General features: G+C 40.4%; 1 protein-coding gene and 1 long non-coding RNA gene across 4 annotated transcripts in view; one reads left to right on the top strand and one right to left on the bottom strand.

The window, feature by feature from the left end:
* Positions 1-26,972, bottom strand: part of LOC113918524 (myosin VIIA and Rab interacting protein) — a 417,240-nt gene that overhangs the window by 219,178 nt on the left and 171,090 nt on the right. For all 3 annotated transcript variants that reach the window (XM_027587034.2, XM_027587037.2, XM_027587036.2), the window contains exon 3: positions 7,597-7,818. In XM_027587034.2, coding sequence (XP_027442835.1) covers positions 7,597-7,818 — 222 coding nt within the window. The remainder of the gene's footprint in view (positions 1-7,596; positions 7,819-26,972) is intronic.
* LOC113918526 overlaps positions 1-26,972 on the top strand; it is a 33,736-nt gene that overhangs the window by 4,403 nt on the left and 2,361 nt on the right. The gene's annotated exons all lie outside the window — the stretch shown is intronic.

Here is a 26,972-nt window from a genome sequence, read left to right as displayed (position 1 = left end):
GTATTAGTCATCATTTCCCCAGAAAAAATGAACCAATAGGGGATTATATCCATCTATCTGTCTATCTATCTATCTATCTATCTACCTATCATCATCTATTGAGAGAGACATTTATTTTAGGAAACTGGCTCACAGGACTATGGAGGCTGACAAGTCAAAAATCTTTAGGGTAGACCAGCAGGCTGGAGACCCAGAGAAGCACGGCTATTGCAGCTAGAATCCAAAGGCTGTCTGCTGGCAGAATTCTTTCTTCCTTGGGGAAATCAATCTTTTTTCTTGAAAGGTCCTCAACTGATTGGATGGGGCTCACACATTATGTAGAGTAATTTGCTTTACTCAAAGTCTACTGATTTGAATGTTAATCTGATCTAAAAAATATCTTCACAGCAACATCTAGACTACTGCTTGACCAAACACCTGGGAACATGGCCTCGCCATGCTGACACATAAAATTAGCCATTACAGCCCCTTATGCAAACAAACACATTAGTAAAAACCCATGGTTGTCAGCCTTAAAATGTATCCTAAATGTTCATTGTGAATACCACAGATTTAATCAAAAGCCTACTAAGCTTTGTATGTCAAAGTAAATCTTTCTTCTTTTTCAAAACCTATTAAAAGATGTGCTGAGAGGTAAAAGGTTTACCAAAATATCTCAAAGATTTAGTTCATGCTCTTAATGTTCAATGTCACACAATGTCACAGTCTGTATTTTCCCTAAAAAGGGAGGCCTTTAGAGATTCAGTCAGTCAGTGGATACAGCATCCACTCAACGCCAGAGGTCCAGACAGGATACACGTTAGAGTGAAAGGCCTCAGCTAAGAGGGACCGTGAAGAGCCCAGAGTGCCAAAGGGAGGGGAGTGTCATGTGGTACCTTGCCCTCCTTCCCTGATATTCACTCCCATGTCTTAGTCTGTATTCATTGCTATGGCTGCACAGGAAGTATGACCATGCAGTTAACTGCCTGTGGACACACAGTGCCTTCAAGGGGAAAGAAATCTACACTACCCCTTTAGCACCAGAGCCCAGACTGGAAACACAGACTGTCCACTGCTTCCACAGACTTAAAAGTAGGGTCCAAGTGGCTGGCTGAGCAAGGAGGCCTGCTGGGAAGCTGAAAGAGAGGGGTCCCAAAGACTCAGGCTGTCCTCCTGGGGGAGACTATAAGGAGAGTCTTGAACTTGGGACTGACAAAGTGACCATCGCTAGCCACTTGGTCATTCCAAGTTTCAGACCTCCCTGCCTCTAAATTGGGGCTAATCTCTTGCCCCTTCACAGAGTTCTTGTAAGGGTTACATGAAATAACTCATCTGAAAAGGCCAATTCAATCCCATGCTCATAGCAGGCACTCTTGATATATTTGTTATTTAATCTATGGAGAGTAAAAAAATCAGTGACCAGAAAATAGATGCTTAGCTTTCACTGGGGGCAATTTACATTTTTCAAAATTCCCAACTGCCTCGTGATTCAGGTCACTCTGACAACGATTAGACTGAGTGCTGCAGTCATGGTCTCTATGGAGATCTATTATAGACAGGCTGGTATCTATAACCTAAAGTGCCCATTATTTGGGACTTCAAAATACAAGTCCCCTTTGATGATTCTATTTTCCCTGGGAAGCTGGATGATTTTAGCTCTGTGGCATAAAGCGGGGGCGGGGGGGGGGGTGTTAGGGGAAGAGCAACACTGAGGTGATGGGGGAGAAGATTTGGAATGAAAAGGAGAAAAAGGAGCACATCCTAGATTATGTTTGTTTTATGTACACCTAGTTATAGCAGCAAACGTGTAAAATGTGGGAAATTTGGAACCTAAATGGAAAATAGGGGTAAGAGATCAATTATTTATCCATATGTTATCTCCCAATGCCAATGTTAACAGCACTGATGTGTGTATTCCCTTTCAGTCTTTTTGTTTCTTTTATTACATAGAGCGATTATCTTGTATGTACATTTTAGCACTGTAGTTTTTTTTAAAAGAGTTTATTTATTTGAGATAGAGAGAGAGCCCAAGTGGGGGGCGTGGAGGAGGAGAAGCAAACTCCCTGCTGAGCAGGGAGCCCAATACTGGGCTCGATCCCAGGACCCTGGGATCACGACCTGAGCCGAAAGCAGACGCTTAACCGACTGAGCCACCCAGGTGCCCCAGCATGGTAGTTTTTAATCATGTGTTTTAATGTAAGAATTTACCCATGCAAATATAATATATACACTATCTTAAAGGGCTCATCATATTCTATCAAGCTGAATATGCCCTAATTTGCTTCCACTGTCCTACTGCTGGACATTTAGATTACTTTTGTTTTTGTATTACAAATAATTCAGTACACTTCATTTTTGTGCAGTATTAAAAAAATCTTCTATCTTCTCTTTAGGTATAGGTTTTCAAAAATGAAATTACTGGGCTCAGGGGCTTAGACATGCTAAAGGCTCTTGATACATGTTGGTAAAAGGTTATGCCCATTTTTATTCCACCAGCAATGGATGAGTGTGCCTTTTTCAATCTACCCTTGTCAACACTAAGCAGACTGATGAAAAAAAATCACTAATTTAATGAGAAAAACACAACTACTTGAAGCATACATCTCTACTGCCTTGCTTTCTAGTGAGGTTCAATATCTTCCCATATATCTGCTCACCTGTGAACGTCCTTATCCCACAGTGATAATTTTTAATACTGCATCTTCTTTAGGGATATTGCAAATCCACTGCGGATTTGTATCTCTAAAACATACTGTGGAGTTCATACCAAAAGGGAAGTATGCTAGTCTATGATCATGCGCACTGTGAATAAATGATCAGATACAAGTAGAGGATATTCAACTCCAAGTGAAAAGAAATGAAGGCTTAAGTTGTCTCAGAAAAACCAAAGCAAATGACATAGGCATAATGAGGAGATGTGTTTGATTTTGATTCCAAGATAATTTTTTTTCTCATTCCCTGACAACAATCTCCCAAATTGGTCTGCATTAAAGATAATAGCACATAGTGAAAAAAGTCAGAGAGAACAATTTTTATAATGAAGCAGAGAACTAGGAAGCCAATTTGTTCCCAAGGAAAGTAAGATCATTGTTCTTTAATCAATTTGACCCCAAATGACAATGGCTGGTAAGTAAGGTCTGGACTCACTCTGCAAGTTTGTTTCCTGCAGAAGATCTTAAAATGCAACTACTATACATGCTTATTTATAATGTTTGCATGAATCTATACAATAAATTGCCTAGGAGATAAATTGATATAGATACACACAGATACATATATGACAAAGGGAATGATTCAGTAGTATCCTATTGGCTATATAACCTCCAAAATTAGTAATCCAGCATTCATTCTCTAATAAATTCATCTAGTGTTTGTTAATTTCCCAAAGTTAAAAATTCTAAACTGACAACAAAAATAGCTTTTTTGTAAAGATTTTATTTATTTATTTGGAAGAGTGTGTGTGCGTGCGTGCATGCTCATGCATGCACATAGGGAGGCAGGGGACAGAGGAGGAGGGCAGAGGGAGAGGGAGAGGGACAAGCAGACTCCATGCTGAGCATGGAGCCCCACATGGGGCTTGATCTCAAGATCCTGAGATCATGATCTGGGCTGAAACCAAGAGTCAGATGTTTAATCAACTGAGCCACCCAGGTGCCTCCCCAAAATAGCTTTTAACGGAAAACATATGAAGCAAAAGAATGAATGATGAACTAACCCGCTGATCATAATTACAGCAATGACCATTAAAAGGGAATTTTCATTTAAAATTAAAATACTTTTACTGTAATAAATAACCAAACAGAAGACTAGGACATGAAACAAAAAAGAAGAAAGCTGAATTTACAGATTTCCCCATTTTTACAGAGACTAGACACTACCTGGGCCCTCCCTGGTGAACCCTACATTTCTAACCCAAGTCAACTACACCACAGACAGGCCCAGGTGCCTGACAGTCATTTATTTCTGATGCAATTTGTTAATATTTTTGCATGAATGTCTACCCTCACTCAACTCCTAACCCCTTAATTTTTTGTGGACAAGAATTCTTATTATTATAATTATTCTTGGCTCCATAGGCATATGGTTGCCACTGGACAAACAGCTTGAAACTAAATCAGTACAGTACAAATGGAACTAATTTATATAGGAAAGGAAAAGTACATCGTGGCCAGGGGCAGTGAAATATGGGTCTGAATGTAGCCTCACAAAAGTGGTCACCTCTGCAACTTCGTAGAGCTGCTATAAAGCATTTCACTGAGATTTCACAAGCTCACACACAATGTGTTCTTCATAGATTCTGACATATACAGTGGTTTTAAACCCAACTGTTTGAATATGAATCTACTGGACGAATATCCACAATAAAATTAATCACCTCTAAACCCAGAGGTGAATCTCAGATTGCACCGGGAGCAGGGAAACTGATGAACAATGTAGATGGTGGCATAGTGCCCACAAAGCCATCCCCCAGCATGACACCGGCTTTTGCCAAGTAAAAATACGTATTTAAAATCTAAAAAATGTGTTGTAAACCATTTTTTTTTTCTGTTTAAAGAAACTTGACAGGCTTTTCAAGCTGTTATCAATCAGAAATTTTTCATACATGATCCAAGTCAAAGTAGTCCTTAAATGCTTCCCATGAAGAATCTGCCTGTGTCTGCTGTGTAGTGCTGAGGAATTACACAGCTTGACTACGTAAGTAAAACAAACTCCTCTGAGGCATCCTCCAAAATATACAAGATTGTCAGCCCACAGGTCATACACTGAGGTGCTCTGGCCCGGACATACTTCTCTATCAAATTGGGCCTTAGAGAAATTTCTAGAAGCAAAAACCTGCCACATGTATCATGGATTTTTTTCCCTAGATATGTTCCTACGATGAACTTGAATAAAATAGGGAATAAGCTCCACTTTTCCATCAATATTATTACAAGCCCAAGACTCCCAGAAATGTCCCCACATGACATCATACAAGATGAAACAGCACAATTCCCAACTTCTCTTCAAGACTGCCCTTCTGCCAACTTTCATTAAATAAGCATGGGTGCCTTCTCTCTGTGCTAGGTACACTGAATGTGGATGACTTCTCAGTAATCTCCCCTTTTCTTTAAAAAACCGATAGAGCAAATGTACATGAGTTTTTCAGATATCTTTCAAGGTATCCTTCTATGGATGATTTTTTATTTTCTGATGCCCTCCCGAGACTCAGGGAGTTGTCATTAAATGCTGACATGGAAATGATGCACGATTTAGCTCAATGGGATTACCAAAGCCTCCTGCCTCCTCATTAGGTGCCTAGAAATGTGAAATAGAAATTTAAAATATACTGTTCCAGGCCCTCCACGCACCTTGGGGGATCTTTTCTGCTCTTGACATACCTTGTTCAAGCATGCTCTGTGATTCCTCTTCCCAATTGGAGTTCCGTCTGGGGTCCCCCTGTCTTCCAGAAAACCTCCTTAGGATACCCTACACTCTCTGGATCCTTTTCTCTTTAAAATTCCTGAAGCCTCATTTGCACCATGCATTTGGCTGCTTTGGAACATTGTCCTGTTCTGTTACTCAACACACAAAGATCTGTGTCTCTTCCACCTGCCAGGCTCTCGTGCTGCAAATGGAGTTGAAGGAGACAGGGAGGGTCCCTGTTCCCGAGGCATTCACCACGGATTAGTTTGGTCACTAACATGGGTGCCGTAGCTGCTGTTTGAGTCAAACGCTGTGTAAGACCCACCCAGCTTGCTGGGTGCACAATCGTGACATTCAGCCACGCCATGCTCTTCCACTCCTTATTTCTGTTACTTCTTGGCCTGCTTGTTCCTCGTCCTCACTCTGTGTCACTTGGATTAGTCTCCCCCTCCAAACTTCTGCCATCAAAACTGTCACTTCGGAATCCATGTGCATTTGCCTTTTAGTCCCATGCCTTCCTCAGCTAGACCTCAGCCACCTGTGCCCACGTTCACCACCCAGTGGATCCACCTCGGAAACCACTACCTCAAACATGTTTTACCCTACACAAAACTTTCTCTGCTAAGTGATAGTTCTTCAATTTTACCAGGTACTTCTAGCGGACTGACCTCTCTGTCTTCTTCCCACCATCTACAGCTCCTTTTTGTCTTTCTTTCCTTTGCTATCTACATTAATCTATCATTTTAATTTCTACATTTTAAATATCTCATACTCCTTTAACCTTGCGTCTGTCTGAAAGTCTCTGAAAGCCTCTGAAAGCATCTCCAACCCAGGAAGAACCCGACGGTCTGCTTTCCTCATGTCCGCATATGTGAGGTTGAGTGTGGCTGGAGCAAAACGCACAATGGGCTGGTCGGAAGTATACAGATCGATGATTAGAACCCAGCTCAAAAGCCTGGGTCTCCAACTTCTGTAATGTCTATTGCACACAATCTCTTCCAACATCCAACTCTCTTGTTAAGCACTTGACCTTAACCCAACTTTAATGAGAAAGGGAAGACACAGGATGAACCTGGTTGCATCATCCACTCCCAAGCACAGGCTCACCTGCAGTTAAAGTCTCCTTCTTCCCTTTGGTGCCACAGGGCTTCTCCTCCTCCTACCAAGCGGGTATATGGGGACTTGGATAGGTTCCTTGCTCTGAAAGTCACATGCAGAACCTGACCAGCACCCCATCCTGGACAAAGGGTGCACAACAAACCACATTTGCTTCCATTGGTTTCTCTTTATAGCTCAAAGACTGAGTCCCTGGGGATCCCAAGGGAGCTTAGCAGTCATCTCCATTAACTAGCTTTATGGGAAAATGCTGGGGCTTGATAAGTTAAAGGATATAAGTGAACAAACAAGGCAGGAGGAAAGGAGAAGATGAGGGAGGCGGGAGCTCCTGTGTGTGTTCTGGGGACCAGCCAATTTCTGTCTTGCTCACAGTGAGAGGCATTATGGCAGGATGCAATGAATACGAATGTGTTTTGCAGATGCTAGGATCAGCAATGATTTAAGAATTCCAAGCAACAAACACCAGACACTGGCTTATCAAACTTATCAGTTTCCAAATACTCAGTGTATCAGAGAAATACTCTGGCAGTCACTGAGGGAGAATAGAAACACGTATCTCCGTGAGACTCCACGCTAGCCACTTCCTTCACGTGGAGACCACCATCCCCACCCCCTTTCATGTTAGTAATTCTTCTTCATCTTTTACCATCCTACCTTTATTTCTTGTTCTCTGTGAAGCTTTTTCCAAACCCTAGAGCTAGTGGCTCCTTGTTCTGCATTCCCACAGCTAATGGGTGAACTCGTCAGGCCTGTATCACGATATATACCATATATACACAGTATATACCATGATCAACACTCATGCATTCATCATCCCCATAAGCAATCTTCCTGATCCACCATCATGTTCCCGCACCCAGCATAATTCCCAAGAATCCAGCACATGCCTGTGGCATGAATGAATGAGAGGATGAGACCAGACAAGAAGCACAGCCCTCCTTTGTTCTCTTTGTAAAGGTCATATGGTGTTCTGTACACCTTGGCAATCTCTTTACTGTGGTCAGTCTTTTGTGATGACCAGTCAACCTCTGCTGCTCCTACCTGGCTAAAGGAAGACTGTGCCACCAGCGGACACCTTAAGTCCACTTGGCCACTCACCTGGCTTGCTGGCAGACACAGCAGATCCACACCTTCTCCCGCTTCTGGTAGGAGCAGCAGCTCTTGCAGACATTGAACTTGCAGTCGGCACACCTGCGCTTGGTGTTGACCAGGAAGGTGAAGGGCGAGCAGCAGCGCATGCAGCAGTGCTCCACGAACTTCTGATGCTTCGAGAGGATGCTGCACTTGCTGCCTTCCTCCGCCAGCTTCTGCTTCATCTCACTGGGCAACCGGGAGGAGAAGAGAAAGAGCACATCCGGTCAGGACGCTCTCTCCATAAAGCACTTGCCCGGAGCCTCCCACAGGCCAAGCCACCATGGAGGATCTCCCCACAAAATGGTAAACTCTGAAACACCAATTGCTTGACATGACATCCAGAGAGGAACCCTAATGGTGGATTAATTTCTGTGCATTTCTGCATGTCTTGTTCTCTATGAGAAAGCACATGAGCCTTATTATATTTCAGGCAACAGATTGAGATACAAACTACTATAAAAACTAAGCACATCCTTGAAAAATAAAACCTTTAACTTAATTAATGCCTTTTTAAAGGAGCAGGAGATCATCTATGCTCAAACATTAATCCCTGCAACAGCCCTGCCGGGAATAGGATGAATGCGGCCCTGGCCCTATTTAACATCCCCCGAAATGAAAACACCCAGGGATTTTAAAAGCTTTCAAATCAATGTAAGTCAATAAAGATTCTCTGGGTGATGGGCAAATCCCAAGCACTAGTGATTCAGAACTGGATCAAAGACAATGCTTTCTTCCAAAGAGCTCATGGTCATACTGGGCACACGGCCCGCTATATTAATGCACAACACCACACTGCACGTGCTTCTCTCTCCACTCAGGGAGAAGGAATGAGAACCTGAGAGGCAAGGATACCCCGAAGAGGCTGAGTTTCCTAGGGAAAAACTGACTGGAAGTAACCAAGTTACTTTGACCTGGCAAGTTTGAAATGGTTTTCCTGCTACAAAAATGGACACTCACAAACAGTAACAGCAAAATAATTTATTTTTTTCCATGCCCAGTTTGTGACTATGCAATTCATCCCAGACCAATCTATGATGTATACGGCAAATACTCTCTCCCAGTTTGCACTTGTCTTTTCAACTTGGCTGGTGGTGTCATTCATTATTTAGAAGTGCTTCATTTTTCTGTAATTAAATTTGTCAGTCAGTCGCTGAAGTGGGATGAACAGTGGCCCCCAAAAGGTGTGTCCATGCCCTCAGCACCACAGGCTGAAATGCTTCTTTATTTGGGAAAAAGGGTGTTTAGGGATGTCATAAGTTAAGGATCTTGAGGTGTGATCATCCTGGATTAACCTGACGGGCCCTGATTCCAAAGACAAATGTCCTTATAAGAGACACACGGTGGAGAAGACAATGGGAAGATGGGGTTCAAGTCCTCAGCCATCTCTGCCTCTGGGCTCCCTCCCCGGGCCCTGCCACAGGCCATGATGCTGTCCCATCTCTGCACATCCAGGCTCCCTTGGGACTCCTCTTTCTTTCCAGGGGCCTCCATGGCCCACCTGACCAGAGGCAAATTCTCAAAATCCATGGCCTAAATGGTGAACAACGGTTGCATAGATAGGAGTTGCCCTTGCCTGACACATTAGGCACGGGAGTAAATTAACCAGGACACAGGTAAGCAGAAAGGAAAAATATCAGAATTACCTGTATTCCACTACTCAGAGTTATCTTTATGTACCATTCTCTCTCCCTTCCTCCCTTTCTCCCCCTACCTCCTCTCTCTTTTTCTGTTTCCCCTTTCTCCCTCCCTTGCTCTCTTATTTTAAAATGTTATTATATATACTGTTCTGACTTTGAAGCCTAGGAAATTATCTATTTTTTGTTTAGATTTTCAAGTATGTTGGCATAAAGTGGTTTACAGATTTCTCTCATGACTCTAAGACCTCTGCTATATTTATATCATGTCCCCTTTTCTTTCTGAATATTGCCTATATGACCGTAAGTTTTTTGCCCTTTGATCAGTAATTTCTGAGCTTTATTTGTTTTGTTAATTTAAATGAAGGACTAGCATTTGGTTGTCTACATTGCTTATTTATTTTCCATTCCAATAACATTCAGTCTTACCTTTATTACTTTTTCCTTCTACTGGTTTTGAGTTTGCTCTATTCTTTTTTCTTTTCTTTTCTTGAAGTGTAATTAAAACAAACAGAGTTCTAGAGGGGAGGGGGCTGGGGGGATGGGTTAGCCTGGTGATGGGTATTAAAGAGGGCACGTTCTGCGTGGAGCACTGGGTGTCACGCACAAACAATGAATCATGGAACACTACATCAAAAACTAATGATGTAATGTACGGTGATTAACATAACATAATAATAAAAAAACAAAAAAAACACAGTATTATGTTTCAGGTGTACAACACAGTGATTCAACAATTCTATAGATTATTCAGTGCTCATCATGGTAAGTGCACCACCCTTAATCCCCATCATCTATTTCACCCATCTCCCCACCCACCTGCCCTCTGGTAACCATCAGTGTGTTCTCTATAGTTAAGAGTCTGTTTTTTATCTCTTTTTTCTTTGTTTCTTAAATGCTACATATAAGTGAAATCATATGGTATTTGTTTTTCTCTGACTGACTTATTTCACTCACCATTACACCTTCTAGTTCCATCTATGTTGTTACAGATGGCAAGATCTCATTCTTTTTTATGGCTGGGTAAGGCTCCATTGTATGAATACACCACTTCTTCTTTATCCATTCCTCTATCAGTGGACACTTGGGCTGCTTCCATATCTTGGCTATCGTAAATAGTGCTGCAACAAACATAGGGGTGCATATAGTTTTTTGAATTCGTGTTTTTGTTTTCTTTGGGCAAATATCCACTAGTGGAATCACTGGATCATATGGTATTTCCATCTTTAAGTTTTCTTTTTCTTTATTATGTTATGTTTTCGAGGAAACTTTTATACTTTTTTCCACTGTGGCTGCTCCAGTTTGCATTCCCACCAAAAATGCTCATAAGGGTTCCTTCTTCTCTACATCCTCACCAGCACTTGTTATTTCTTGTCTTTTTGATTCTAGCCATTCTGGCAAGTGTGAGGTGATTGATATCTCATTGTGGTTTTGATTTGCATTCTCCTGAATAGTGATGTTGAGCATCTTTTCATGGATCTGTTGGCCATCTATATGCCTTCTTTAGAGAAATGTCTGTTCAGGTTTCTGCCCATTTTAATCAGATTATTTGTTTTTTGGGGGTGTTGAGTTGTTAAGTTTTTTAATGTATTTTGGATGTTAACCCCTTATCAGATATATCATTTGCAAATATCTTTTACCACTCAGTAGGTTGCCTTTTTGTTTTATTGATGATTTCCTTTGCTGTGTAGAAGGTTTTTATTTTGGTGTAGTTCCAATAGTTTAATTTTGATTTTGGTTCCCTTGCCTGAGGAGGCATAACCGGAAAAATGTTTCTAAGGCCAATGTCAAAGAAATTACTATCTATGCTCTCTTCTCAGTATTTTATAGTTTCAGGTCTCATATTTAGGTTTTTAATCCATTTTGAGTTTATTTTTTGTGTGTGGTTGTCCAGTTTCATTCTTTTTTTTTGTAGCTATCCAGTTTTCCCAGCACCGTCTATTGAAAAGATTGTCTCTTCCCCATTGCATATTCTTGCCTCTTTGTTGTAGATTCATTGACCATATAAGCATGGGTTTATTTCTGGGATTTCTATCTGTTCCATTGATCTAGGTGTCTGTTTTTGTGCCAGTACCATGCTGTTTTGATGACAACAGTTTTGTAGCGTATCCTGGAATCTCTGATTGTGATACCTCTAGCTTTGCAAGATTGCTTTGGTTACTTGGGGTCTTTTATGGTTCCATACAAATTTTAGCATTATTTGTTCCAGTTCTGTGAAAAACGTCATTGATATTTTGATAGGAATTGCATTAGATCTGTAGATTTCTTTGGGTAGTATGCACATTTTAACAATATTGTTTCTTCCAATCCATGAACATGGAATATTTTTGCATTTGTGTCATTTTCAGTTTCTTTCATCTTATAGTTTTCAGAGTGCAGGACTTTCACCTCCTTGGTCAAGTTTATTCCTGGATATTTTACTTTTTTGGTGCCATTGTAAATGGGACTATTTCTTAATTTCTCATTCTGCTACTTCATTATTAGTATATAGAAATGCAACAGATTTCTGTATATAATTTTGTAACCTGCAACTTTACTGAATTCATTTATCAGTTCTAGTAGTTTTCTCTTTTTTTTTTGCAGAATCTCTAGGGTTTTCTATAGTTTTTAATAGCTTTCTAAAAAATAAATTAAAAAAAGTAAAGCCCATTTACTTTTAATGTTTATTATCTTCTAACATATGCATTTAAGGCTATAAAATTCTCCACATATCCCTTTCACTACATCCCGAAAGTTTTCAATCAGAACATTTTTATTGGGTGCTATACGCAACTACTGAATCATTGAATATTACATCAAAAACTAATTATGTACTATATGCTGGCTAACTGAACATAATAATAAAAAAAGAACATTTTTATTGTTATTCTGTTTTACATATTTGATAATTCTTAGACTTGAAATTTCCAAATGTAGGACTTTTGTTATTGATTTTGATTTTACATTTTGATCAGAGAAGAGGGTCTGGAAGAAATGAATTCTCTGGTACTTGTTGAGACTTGCATGATAGCCTACAACATGCTCAATTTTTGTAAAGTCTCATGTGTGTTTGAAAAGAATATTTATTCTCTATTTATTGAGAACAAAACATTAAATTCTCTCATAATTGTGGATCTATAATTTCTCTTCAATTCTAGTTAATTTTTACTTTATGCTTTTAAGACTATAATGTAAGGTGCATTGAAGTTCATAAATGTTATGTTCTTATTGAAATATTCCTTTTGTGATCACATACAACCCTCTCTATCCCTAATAATGCTTTTTTGTCTTAAAGTCTATCTTATATATATATTTATATATCTTAAATATACATCCTTTACACCCTCTTCCTGATTCTTACATTATCTTAAATTCTTAGAAGGGGTGCTAATTCTTCTACTGGGTATGTCTATTAAGTCTTGTTCAAGGTGGATTCTTTGCTTTTATGGTTCATCATTTTAAATGAGGTCCTCTTCAGCCAAGCTTGTTTCTCCTGTAAGTGCATTTGTTCTGTGCAAGTGTTGCAGCAGAGCAGCTATGCATTTATTTTCACAAGGCACCACAGAGGGGTTATCAATTACAGACCAGTTTCATATTTGTTTCTTAGCTTGGAAAATTCTGTACCACATGAGTTATAAGATTTGGATTTCCAATCCAACGTGCATGGCAGGATTGGGACTTTGAACTTTGATTTCTTATAGGAGACTTTTTTTCTTCCACCCAGGGCTCTAGGCAAAGATCACCTGCTTTCTAGCGTCCCTAAGCCAGTGAGTAGAAATTTTCTAGGTGTCCCCTTTCACTGACAGTGAAACCCTCCAATGCCGAACATTATGCAGGTGTCTCATTTTCAGCTGCTTGTCCTCCAAAGGCTCAAACCACATCTCCTGCCCCCGTGCAGAAATTAACACTGCAGCCACTAGCCATCAGAGCCTCTTCCTTCTCTATCTGACCAGGCTGACCATGAGGCTTTACTTCCCTCTTTACTTCCACCCCCTGGAAGTGTCCCTTTTTTACTTTTCCCCCTGACTTAAAAAAAGTCACATGCCATAACATTTATCCTTTTAAATCGTATAGTTCTGTGGGTTTTAGTACATTCACAAAGTTGTCTAGCCACCAGTACTATCTAATTCCAGAACATTTTCATCATCCTCAAAAGAAGCCCCATACCAATCAAGCAGTCACTCCCCATTTTGGCCCCCCCACCCAGCCCTGCCAACCCAACCACTCATGTACTTTCTGTTTCTATGGATTTGCCTATCCTGGACATTTCATATACATGAAATCATACCTAATATATTGTCTTTTGTGTCTGGCTTCTTTCTTTCCATATGTTCAGGGTTCATCTATATTGTAGCATGTATCAACACTTCATTCCTTTTTACTGCCAGATAATATTCCATTTATGGATATACCATATTTTATTTATCCATTCACCAACTGATGGACATCTGGGCTGTTTCTACCTTTTGGCTATTATGAATAATGCTGCTATGAACACTCATGAGCAACTTTTTGTGTGAATGTGTTTTCAGTTCCAGGAGTGGAATTACTGGGTCATATGGTAATGCTATGTTTAAGCTTTTAAGGAACTGCCAGACTGTCTTCCAAAAGATGGCACCATTTTACATCACCAACAGCAAAACATGAGGGCTCCAATTTCTCCACATCCTCACCAACACTTGTTAGTGTCTGTCTTTTTAATTATAACCCTCCTAGGGAATATGAGGTGGTATCTCATTGTGGTTTTGATTGCATTTCCCTATTGATGAATAATGTTGAGCACTTTTTCACGTACTTATTGGCCACTGGTATATCTTCTTTGGAGAAAAGTTTATTCAAACCTTTTGCCCATTTTAAAGTTAGATTACTTATCTTTGTTATTGTTGTGTTGTAAGAGTTATTTATGTATTCTGGACACAAGTCCCTTACCAGATACATGATTTACAAACATTAAATCTTATATTTTATTAGTGTTTTTAGTACAAAGAAGGATCGCACTAGCTCATCCTAGCCTGCTACTAGAATTTGAAATCTTTGTATGGTTTTATAACTTCATTTTTCACTTAACAACATAAAACATCTTTCCATGACAATTCAGGTGTGCTTGCAGAACTGACTTTCAAGGTGTCTTGAGCTGGCTTAAATATCTGGCAATATATGAGCAGGGCTAACTGCTTTGCATAGCATTGCCCAATACTTACTTGTTGCTTGAGCACTGGGGAGCAAGGGGAGGCTGAATCCAGAATTAGAAGGGGAGGCTACATCAGGCCAGCTGATAATTTATACTTGGCTGAACAAAATATTTACAGGGAAACAGGACAGAGGTTTTTTTTTTTCCCCTAAGGCATGAAGATGTTGTTCTCCAGTCTCTCAGATTTAGAGCAGGAGATGAGCTAAGTCATTGACAGCTCTGACATCTGTAAACAACATAAGAACAGCCTCAGCAATTGACTGGCTTCTATTGATATTTCAGAGCCACGAAATTAAATGGGATAAAACATCCAGGAAGGAAAGTCTTTGGGGATCATAAGAGCTTTGTGAAGTCAATCCACAGGATCACTTGAGCTTTATGAGTTTTGTTTCCTGACACACAGGGCTGCAAACTCCAATGGCATTTAAAACTGAGTATCTAATAACAAAACTGTATCAACCCCTCCAGTATTTGTTCCAAGCAAATGGAGTGTTTTGAACCAGAGGTTCAGTGGAGGAATAGCATGGCCTTCTTCCCTGAACCATCTCTTATTTATCAGATTCTATTCCCTATAGCACCTCATGGAGAGACATTGAATAGAATTGTATAGGACAACTTACAGTGGCTGGTTGCAGAATGAACTAAGAATCATGCAAGACCAGGTACCTGCTTCAGAACGTCCTGGGAAAGCCCCAGATGGACAGAGGGGTTTAGAGTCCAAGGCTAGGTGGCAAAGCTGAGCTCAGTCACCTACCAAATAGCCCCAATCTTTCTGAGCCTCTCTTTTCTGAGTGGCAATAATAATTCCTACTTTCTAGAATTGCTTAAAGATTTTAAATGAGCAAAGCAACAATAAGCAAATATTAGTTATTCATTTGGATTAGCAAGAAATCCAGAGGTCTGAGTACCCATAACATTGAATCACACTTGTTTATATGTCAAGAAGGTTTTTGTGCTTGTATCTGGAGAAGAATGACCAGTACTTACTTGTTGCTTGAGCACTGGGTACTAGTGGGTGTGAAGTAGTACCTCATTGTAGTTTTTAAGATTTTATTTATTTAAGAGAGAGAGCATGAGCAGTGTGGAGGGCAGAGGGAGAAGCAGACTCCCCTCTGAGTAGGGAGCTGGATGCAGGACTCGATCCTGGGACTCCACGGTCATGACCTAAGCTGAAGGCAGATGCCCAACCAACTTACCACAAGGCGCCCCTCACTGTGGTTTTGAGTTGCATGTTCCAAATGACTAATGACTGCAATGGACATCTGAAAAGCCTATCGACATTTCATGGTTTCTTGGTCCACTGCTATGTCAACTCTGATTGACCGGTAGTGGGTGAAGCACCATGTGTTGAGAAGATGTACACATGCTCAATGGACCTAGAGAGTCACGATAAGTTAGCAGTGTCTGCCATGGGTGTAGCAGGGAGAAGAGGTAGCACATGTCACTCGTTTGCTATCAAAGAGACAGCAATTCTGATCCATACTTATGTAGCAACACTTCATGATCATAGACACTATTGTTTAGATTGCCAATTATTCACTTAATTCACACTTACTGAGTACCTACTATAGTAGGCATGGGGAACAGAAAGAAAACAAGACATAGTGCCTCACTTAATGGAACAAGTCCTGTAAGAATTGGCACATTAGACAACATTTTTTTATTTAAAGTTTACTTAGTTAACATACAGTGCAATATTGGTTTCTGGAGTAGAATTCAGTGATTCATCACTTACATACAACACTCAGTGCTCATCACAAGTGCCCTCTTTAATACCCACCACCCATCCAGCCCATCCCCCACCCACCTCCCTCCATCAACCCTGTTTGTTCTCTATCATTAGGAGTCTCTTATGGCTTGTTTCCCTCTCTCCTTTTTTTCTTTTCCCCCTTCCCATATGTTCATCTGTTTTCTTTCTTAAATTCCACATATGAGTGAGATCATATGGTATTTGTCTTTCTCTGACTGACTTATTTCACTTAGCATAAAATACTCTCTAGCTTCATCCATGTTGTTGCAAATGGCAAGATTTCATTTTTTTGATGGTTAATCTTCCATTGTGTGTGTGTGTGTATATATATATATATATATATATATATATACACACACACACCACATCTTTATCCATTCATTAATTAATGGACATTTGAGCTCTCTCCATAGTTTGGCTATTGTCGATAATGCTGCTATAAACATCAGGGTGCACGTACCCCTTGAGTCTGTATTTTTGTATCCTTTGGGTAAACATCTAGTAGTGCAATTGCTGGATAGTAGGGTAGCTCTACTTTTAACTTTTTGAGGAGCCTCCAAACTGTTCTCCAGAGTGGCTGCACCAGTTTGCATTCCGACCAGCAATGCAAGAGGGTTCCCCTTTCTCACATCTTTGCCAACACCTGTTGTTTCTTGTGTTATTTATTTTAGCTATTCTGACAGGTGTGAGGTGGTATCTCATCATGGTTTTGATTTGTATTTCCCTGATGATGAGTGATGTTGAGCATCTTTTACGTATCCGTTAGCCATCTGGATGTCTTCTTTGGAAAAGTTTCTATTCATGTCTTCTGCCCATTTCTTAACTGTATTACACACATCATCATTTTTATAAAGGAGAAATAACAGCACCTAGTATATAAACACAATTGCTTTAGTCCTCTCTCCCAGGTACTGGCTGCTGGAACTAGGCATCTTTCTTGTTTTTCCATGGTCTCTTTCCTGTAGCAAAGGAGGCTGGAAGACTGGAGGTATTCGTGTGAGACTGGGGAGGGAGACACGATTTTTCTGTTTTATGTTCCAGTAGAGGCAGGCAACTGTGGGTAAATGGGGTTCCTTGGTCCCCTCTTGGTGGTGGGGGCTCCTTCAGCAACAATGGGGCAACAGCCATGAAATGCAGGCCTGTGGAATCTGAGTTACACTTTTTCTCCTTTTCTCCTCCAGCACTGAAGGCAGAAGCAGCTCCTGTGGTTATTGATGTCTGGAACATCATGTTTTTCCTGTTGCTTTACCAGCTCTTCTAATACTTCTATGGCCAATTCCTGAATATAAAAACCTCTCCATGAAATATTAAGAGGGTTTTGATGGGACCCCGACTGACACATCTTCAGAGAGTAGAAGTCATATACTGTCATATCCAAAGATTTTTTGAAGTCCCCATTCCATCTGACCTTGACATTGGCTCTCTTGACCACCCTGCTCTCTGGCTACCAGAGACTCCCTCGGAGCTATAGTTTTCTCTCCAGATTAATTCATGTTGCATTATGTCTTCTCCAGAGTTTGTTCCTTATTCCTCATCTTGTTTTCATTCCCCCTTTGAGGAGTTGAGCCCCATGTGTGTCACAAATTATGGTGCATGTGCTAGTGGTTCTCACACCCTTGGTCCCACCTGCTCTCCTAAGCTTCAGATGAGGTTTGGAGCAGTCGAGGTCTCCATTTGCCATCTTAACTGGGACCTACCTCCAGCTGTCTAAGATTATAGTTATTATTTCCATCTCAGATCTCTCCCCAAAGAGCACTAAATTCTATCCCGAGGCCTCTCTGGAATCCTAAGAGGAATCCCCAAACCTTCCCTTTTTCTTATTTTTGCTTGTGATCGCCCACCAAATCCTATCCATTTAGCACTATGATATCCCTTAAACACATCTCCCCTTAGCTCGGGCCCTCAGCATCAGCAGCTGTGCCACGCAACAGACTCTACTCCAAGCCACCTGCGACAATTCATGAAGAGTGACCAGCATTGAAAATACACAGCTACCCTTCACCACTACTTAGAAAGGCGTGATGATGACTCTGGCTGTATGGCACTCCCTGGAGCTGGCTTGGGTTCTCTCCCCGACGTGTCTTCCCCACTTCCTTACCAGCACATTTCTCCTCCTTTTCTTTCCAGACCCACTTCAAATGTCCCCTTCTCTACCACATTTCCAGTACTGCCAGGCATGACTAGCACTCTGTGCCTAACTCCCTCACAGCACTCATTACACTGTATTGTAATCATTTGTTCATGTGCCCTCTATAGGACAATGAATTCCTCAGAGGAGGACAGTGGTGGCCTCCTTTGTCCTCGACACAGAAGGCATGGCCTGGATTGCATGTTTCAGTGTGTACTCTTCCTTCCCAAGCAAGTTCAGCCAGTGGGATGGGGATTACAGTAAAACAAGAGCACTGGATGAATATAAAAACCTCCTAACAGTCAATTGCTTAGGCTTCTACCATTATGGAAAACCCATATGCAAAACAACCAAACACTTGACCAACTCTTACTTTGCATCTGTAAATTTTGATTATGCAGAGTAAGACATTCTGCCTTTTGCTGCTTATAATTTACCGAAGATAAAGCACCACAGGAAAGTTAAAGGAGAATTCAAACACATATGATGAGGGAACAGGATTCTTCTTTTTTTTATATCTAAATAAGAGATAAATATAATATTTCAGATTCTGGAATGTTCTTGTTCATCATTCAAATACTAATATATGCAAATAAAAATTTCTCTGTGGCTGAGCACAGACACCACTTCCGGAGCCCGTCAAACCTGCAGGCCATAGCATCCACAGAAACAGACACTTTTTCCCTGGAGAATTTTCTTCCTGCTGTTGGGCTTGTTGATATAGATCTGACCTTGAGCAAGAAAACTCTCCCATGAGAAGTGGAGCTGTCATCACTCTCCAGGCTGTTGTGAATGAAACAGAAATGTTCCAGACTTCATTCTCTCATTTACCTGGGATAGACACAGGCTCAGAAAATCTCTACACTGCAGACCACCATGCATATTCTGATATTTAAGGCATCGTGCATTGTATGTGAACACCTACTTCTATTAATATTTGATTTCTCCATCTAAAAGAAGTCACTGTACAGGTCGGCCTATGGAGAGATGTCAAATTTCACTGGTGATGCGGCAGAGATGTTAAGGCGCTTACCCCTCTGATGCTCATGCAGTTGACCCTCCTGAGCTGGAACTCCCCTTCTTACTCTATAATGAACTACCTTCTGCAAATCTGAATACAGAAGGGAAACTTGGAAAACCTACAGAAATATTTTTAAAGCCTTTTATAATATTATATTTCTTTGACATCTCCCTTCCCAGAGAAAAAGGAAAGACTTCCTTTTATAACTCATGCTTCCACAAAAAGGAATGTCAATCACCCTTATAAAATGCATACTATGTGTAAGGCATTTGGCAGAATTGCTTACAGAAAGGCCTACAAAACATTTTTGAGGCACAGAAGGAGAGGCATCCACACTTTATTCGGGTTACTTTCTGGAGGGCGTCAGCACATGTTGTGTTCTATATTTGAATGATGAGCAGCCCATGGACATGAGTGGAATCTTTTGCTTGTATAGCATCTAGAACTATAGCTTGCTCATGTGAGCACTTGATAGCAATGTGCTGGTTATAATGGTGTCAGAGAGTATGTGTGCAACAAGTTTTATTTTTTTTGTGTCCTAGGACTTTGTTTTTTTATTTAAATTCAATTAATTAACATATAATGTATTACTAGTTTCAGAGGTAAAGGTCAGTGATTCATCAGTCTTTTACAATACCCAGTGCTCATTACATCATGTGCTCTCCTTAATGTCCATTGCCCAGTTACCCATACTCCACCTCCCTCCATTCCAGCAACCCTCAGTTTGTTTCCTATGAATAAGAGTCTCTTACGGTTTATCTTCCTCTCTGATTTCATCTTGTTTTATTTTTCCCTCTCTTCCCCTATGATCCTCTGTTTTGTTTCTTAAATTCCACATATGAATAAGATCATATGATAACTGTCTTTCTCTGATTGACTTATTAAGTTTAACATAATACCCTCTAGTTCCATCTGTGTTGTTGCAAATGGCAAGATGTCATTTTCTGATGGCGGAGTAGTATTCCATTATATATAGATACCACATCTTCTTTATCCATTCATCTGTCAACAGACATCTGGGCTCTTTCCATAGTTTGGCTATCGTGGACACTGCTGCTATAAACATTGGGGTGCAGGTGCCCCTTCGAATCACTACATTTGTATCTTTGGGGTAAATACCTAGTGCAATTGCTGGGTTATAGGGTAGCTCTATTTTCAACTTTTTGAGGAACCTCTATACTTTTTTCCAGAGTGGCTGCACCAGCTTGCATTCCCACCAACAGTGTAGGAGGGTTCCCCTTTCTCCACATCCCCGCCAACATCTGTCATTTCCTGACTTGTTAATTTTAGCCATTCTGACCGGTGTGAGGTGGTATCTCATTGTGGTTTTGATTTGTATTTCTGTGATGCCCAGTGATGTTGACCATTTTTTCATGTGCCTGTTGGCCATTTGGATGTCTTCTTTGGAGAAATGTCTGTTCATGTCTTCTGCCCCTTTCTTGATTGCATTATTTGTTCTTTGGGTGTTGAGTTTAATAAGTTCTTTTTTTTTAAGATTTTATTTATTTATCTGACAGAGAGCACAAGTAGGCAGAGTGGCAGGCAGAGGGAGAGGGAGAAGCAGGCTCTCCGCTGAGCGGGGAGCCAGACGTGAGGCTAGATCCCAGGACCCCAGGATCATGACCCAAGCCGAAGGCAGCCGCTTAACTAACTGGGCCACCCAGGTGGCCCCGAGTTTTATAAGTTCTTTATAGATTTTGGATACTAGCCCTTTATCTGATAAGACATTTGCAAATATCATCTCCCATTCTGTCGGTTGTCTTTTGGTTTTGTTGACTGTTTCCTTTGCTGTGCAAAAGCTTTTTTTTTTAAATTTTATTTTATTATGTTACGTTAGTCACCATACAATACATTGTGCAGAAGCTTTTTATCTTGATGAAGTCTCAATAGTTCATTTCTGCCTTTGTTTCCCTTGCCTTTGGAAATGTGTCTAGCAAGAAGTTGCTATGGCCAAGGTCATAGAGGTTGGTGCCTGTATTCTCCTCTAGGATATTATGGATTCCTGTCTCACACTTAGGTCTTTCACCCATTTTGAGTCTATTTTTATATATGGTGTAAGGAAATGGTCCAGTTTCATTCTTCTGCATGTGGCTGTCCAATTTTCCCAACACCATTTGCTGAAGAGACTGTCCTTTTTCCATTGGATATTCTTTCCTGCTTTGTTGAAGACTAGCTGACCATAGAGTTGAGGGTCCATTTCTGGGTTCTCTGTTCTGTTCCATTGATCTATGTGTCTGTTTTTGTGCCAGTACCATACTGTCTTGATGATCACAGCTTTGTAATAGAGCTTGAAGTCCAGAATTGTGATGCCACCAGCTTCGGTTTTCTTTTTCAACATTACTCTGGCTATTTGGGGTCTTTTCTGGTTCCATACAAATTTTAGGATTATTTGTTCCAGCTCTATGAAAAAGGTGATGGTATTTTGATAGGGATTTCTTGAATGTATAGATTGCTCTAGGTAGCATAGACATTTTAACAATATTTGTTCTTCTAATCCAGGAGCATGGAATATTTTTCCACTTCTTAGTGTCTTCCTCAATTTCTTTCATGAGTGTTCTATAGTTTTCTGAGTATAGATCCTTTGCCTCTTTGGTTAGGTTTATTCCTAGGTATCTTATGGGTTTTGGTGCAGTTGTGAATGGGATCAACTCCTTAATTTCTCTTTCTTCTGTCTCATTGTTAGTGTATAGAAACGCAACTAATTTCTGCATTGATTTTATATCCTGCCACATTGCTAAAGTCCTGTATGAGTTCTAGCAATTTGGGGGTGGAGTCTTTTGGGTTTCCACATAAAGTATCATGTCGTCTGCATAGAGTGAGAGTTTGACTGTTTCTTTGCCTATTTGGATGCCTTTTATTTCTTTTTGTTGTCTGATTGCTGAGGCTAGGACTTCTAGTACTATGTTGAACGACAGTGGTGAGAGTGAACATCCCTGTCGTGTTCCTGACCTTAGGGGAAAAGCTCTCAGTTTTTCCCCACTGAGAATGATAATTCACTGTGGGCTTTTTGTATATGGCTTTCATGACACTGAGGTATGTTCCCTCTATCCCTACACTGTGAAGAGTTTTAATCAAGAAAGGATGCTGTACTTTGTCAAATGCTTTTTCTGCACCTATTGAGTGGATCATATGGTTCTTGTCCTTTCTTTTATTAATGTAGCGTAGCACATTGATTGATATGCAGACATTGAACCAACCTTTCAGCCTAGGAATAAATCCCACTTGGTCATGGTGAATGATCCTTTTAATGTACTGCTGGATGTTATTGGCTAGTATTTTGGTGAGAATTTTTGCATCCATGTTCATCAGGGATATTGGTCTATAATTCTCCTTTTTGGTGGGGTCTTCGTCTGGTTTTGGGATCAAGGTAATGCTGGACTCATAGAAAGAATTTGGAAGTTTTCCTTCCATTTCTATTTTTTGAAACAGCTTCAGAAGAATAGGTATTAATTCTTCTCTAAATGTTTGGTAGAATACCCCTAGGAAGCTGTCTGGTCCTGGACTCTTGTTTGTTGGGAGATTTTTGATTACTGTTTCAATTTCCTTGCTGGTTATGGGTCTGTTCAGGTTTTCCATTTCTTCCTGGTTCAGTTTTGGTAGTTGATACAACTCTAGGAATGCATCCATTTCTTCCAGATTACGTAATTTGTTGGCATATAGTCGTTCATAATATTATCTTATAATTGTTTGTATTTCTTTGGTGTTGGTTGTGATCTCTCCTCTTTCATTCATGACTTTATTTATTTGAGTCCTTTCTCTTTACTTTTTGATAATTCTGGCCAGGGGTTTATTGATCTTATTAATTCTTTCAAAGAACCAGCTCCTAGTTTTGTTGATCTGTTCTACTGTTCTTTTGGTTTCTATTTCATTGATTTCTATTCTAATCTTTATTAATTCTCTTCTCCTGCTGGGTTTTAGGCTGTATTTGTGTTCTTTCTCCAGCTCCTTTAGGTGTAAGCTTAGGTTGTGTATTTGAGACCTTTCTTGTTTCTTGAGAAAGGCTTGTATTACCATATACTTCCTTCTTAGGACTACCTTTGCTGCATCCCAAAGGTTTTGAACCGTTGTAAATGCAACCAATTTTAGAACACCATGTACAAGTATCAAAACAGCAAATCAGGAAAATCAGAGAAGCCCAGGAAAGTAATTATTCTACGTATAAAATATAGTATTTAATATATTCACAGCTTTTCCTGGATGTAACCGATCTCGATTTCCAGACTGTTTGTGCTCAAGGAAAAGCTTATATCCTAGTACAGCCCTCCTCATCCCACAGACAGGTAAACAGGTGCAAACTAACATGTGCCAGATCCCAAAGCTGGTTACCTGTCTGCTCCTACCTTTCATATTCACCTTCATTTGGAATTTAAGCACCATCTGGTAGGACCTGTCACACAACAGCTCACCTTGGACCAAAGGCAACATCGATACAGAAAACTCAAAAGGTATAACGAAGTATAAATTCTATTTTTAGAAATAAACTCAATTGACTAATTTAAACAACTGTAACTATTTGTTGGAATTATCACATGTCTAAAAGTTAAGTAATAATAGATAAGGATAAATTGGTATTAAATATAATTAAAACATATGGATTCAAATATAAAAGCAACTTAAAAAAATCTCAAAATATGCCAGTTCAAAACATACATCTCTATCACCTATTAGAGATACTAATTGTTGTGTTTACTAATCCCATCTGAATGCTCAAAAATATTTTCTTGCCAAAACAGAGTATCTCTAATTAATGTGAATCACTTCTAGCACTTCTGCTAACTCACACTCTAAAAATATACTTTACACGTGTTCTCTAACAAAAAAGAAATTTTTTAGTTGGTTCCTTTATATGTGGAACATTCATTCATTTATTGGTTTATTCATTCACTCAACATGGTTAAGCTCCTATTCTGTGTCTGGCTCCCTGTCAGGTTTTGGGGATATAAAGCAAATTAGAGCTCGCAGCCTCAAGAGAGTGGCAAACACAGAGACAAGGTAGCTACCGAACAATGTCCAAGGTGCTACAGACAAGTGTATAAAATGCTAGGTAGCAGACCAGGAGAAGCAGAGTGCGGTTTATAGAAGCTGTGGGGCTTGAGCTAGGTCTGGAAAGATGTACAGGAGTCTGCCAGCAGAATGGAGGGAGATTTTTTCCCCAGCTTTACTGAGGTGTAATTATTTATTTATTTATTTATTTATTTATTTATTATGTTATGTTAATCACCATACACTGCCTCATTAGTTTTTGATGTAGTGTTCCGTGATTCACTGTTTGTATATAACACTCAGTGCTCCATGCAGAACGTGCCCTCCTTAAATACCCACCACCAGGCTAACCCATCCCCCCATCTCCCTCCCCTCTAGAACCCTCAGTTTGTTTTTCAGAGTCCATAGTCTCTCATGGTTCGTCTCGCCTTCCAATTTCCCCCCCTTCATTCTTCCTGAGGTGTAATTAACAAATACGATCACAATATATTTGTAGTGTACAAGGTAATATTTGTATGTGTCCATTGTGAGGGGATTCTCAACCACTGAGTTAATTAACATGTCCACTGCCTCATATATTAACCTTTATTTTATATATTTTTATTTCTATTTTTGGTGAGAACACTTAAGTTTTACTCTCCCAGCAAATTTCAATTATGTATTACAATATTATCAACTATAGTCACCTGGTTATACATTAGATCCTCAGAACTCATCCATTTTTCTTATAACTCAAAGTTTGTATCTTCGAGTTATAACCTCTCCCTATTTCACCCATCCCCAACCTCTGACAACTTCTTTTCTATTCTCAGTTTTCTATGAGTGACTTTTTAAGATTCCACATAGAAGTGATACCATGTGGTATTTGGAAGAAGACATCATAGGTGGGGAGGTCATTTTGCACAAAAGTGTAGCCACAAAACTGAACATGGAGCCTGAGAAGGGAAAAGTGGTTGGTTTGGTGTGTGGAGTCAGAAATGGAGGGAGGGGAACAAGCCAGGGGTGGGGGCTGTGGCTGGTCCTAAAGGGGCTTGGAGGCCATCTAAAGAGTGGGCTTTTGTAAAAGGAAATGGTAAGAGGACAATGATGGTCTTCACCAAAGTGAGATCTGCTTCAAAGAGGGAACGCCTGACACAAGACAGTAGATTAGAAAGTGCTAGCTGGGGCGCCTGGGTGGCTCAGTCGGTTGAGCAACTGCCTTCGGCTTGGGTCATGATCCCAGGGTCCTGGGATCGAGCCCCAGGTCGGGCTCCTGCTCAGTAGGGGAGTCTGCTTCTCCCCCTCCCCCTTCTCAGGCTCTCTCTCTCTTTCAAATAAATAAAATCTTAAAAAAAAAAAAAAAAAGAAAGTGCTAGGTGGCTTAGGGGAAGGAAATTAGGTGGGACTTTTGTACAGTGATGGTTACTGAGGCTGAGACTATAAGTGGAGACCAAAGCAATGGGAATGAAGAGGAAAAAACTAATTTGAGATTTTTTAAGAAGTAGGCCTCACTGAATGTTGGAATTCACAGAAGTCAAAGATGGCAGTGGGGTTTCTGGGATCGACCACTAGGTAGGTGAGGTGTACTGTTATTTGCAATCATTTCCTTCCTTCCTTTTTCTCATGCTATTTATCTTTTACGATCACTTTATCGACTTGATTGTCCACAATGTTAAGGCACTGTAGCTGGAAGTGAGCCCTTTTAGGAATCCCTGGATTGCTACAGTTCCAGGGCTGCTGGAAGCATGAACGCTGGGAGGGGGGCAGACAAAGGACTCATCCCGCACAGGCCTGGACCAGGGAGGTGGTAGGGGGAGCAGAGGGGCTGACGTGGCTGTGAGTCACAGTGTGATGAAAACATCTGAGAGGACCTGGGGCCTAGAATATCAGGATACAGGAAATAGGGGATCCAAAGACCACCACTGTCTTCAGGTTCATGACTGACTAACAAAATGCTCATACTGTGGACATAAAGAAGAAAGTCATGTTGAGGACAAGGTGAGCATATGATGAGTTTGGGTTTGACTCACTAACTTGAAGTGGTGAAAGAATACAAAGTGAGCAAGTTTAGCGGATGCAATGAAGCAGACTGGAGCTCTGGGAGGATATTTTTGAGGGTGAAAGAACAAAGAGAGTACTGAGGACTGAATATTGGGGCATGTCAAAAGTCAGGGAGAAAGGAAGAAGGCACAAGCATGGATGAAACTAAGAAATCAGTCAGTGTCAGTCATGTAATAACATAGTAGCTGAAGAAGGGGTGTCTTCAAGGAAGGGACAGAAAACAGTAATCCATAAACACCCTGCTGGGCTAGGACTGACACATTTCGTAAGACAAAGAGAAAGCTTTCGGTTTAAAGTTCACATGGGTCTCAATTCTCTTAGAACTCATTTGCATGAAAAATTCATGTCTGCCTCCTTGTGCTTCACTCTGTTATCTGAATTGCCAATGAATACGCACAGTAACACCCAACTCCAACTGCACGGGCACAAATGAACAAAACAAGCTTCCACAAGGTGATTACTCATTAAGCTAAATGGTGAGAAAAAAAAGGAGTTTAATCTGCTAAACTGAAAACTAAATAGACTCCTCCCCCACAAAACACACAAAATTTATCTGGAATTCCCAGAGTAAATAATTTCCTTGTCCAACATTGTTCACATTCAGAAAAAAAAGT

The sequence above is a fragment of the Zalophus californianus genome, chromosome 1 (genome assembly GCF_009762305.2).
Source record: "Zalophus californianus isolate mZalCal1 chromosome 1, mZalCal1.pri.v2, whole genome shotgun sequence".
NCBI classification, from domain to species: Eukaryota; Metazoa; Chordata; class Mammalia; order Carnivora; family Otariidae; genus Zalophus; species Zalophus californianus.
Note: the sequence above shows the minus strand (reverse complement) of the source record. Positions and strands in the feature narration are given on the sequence as shown.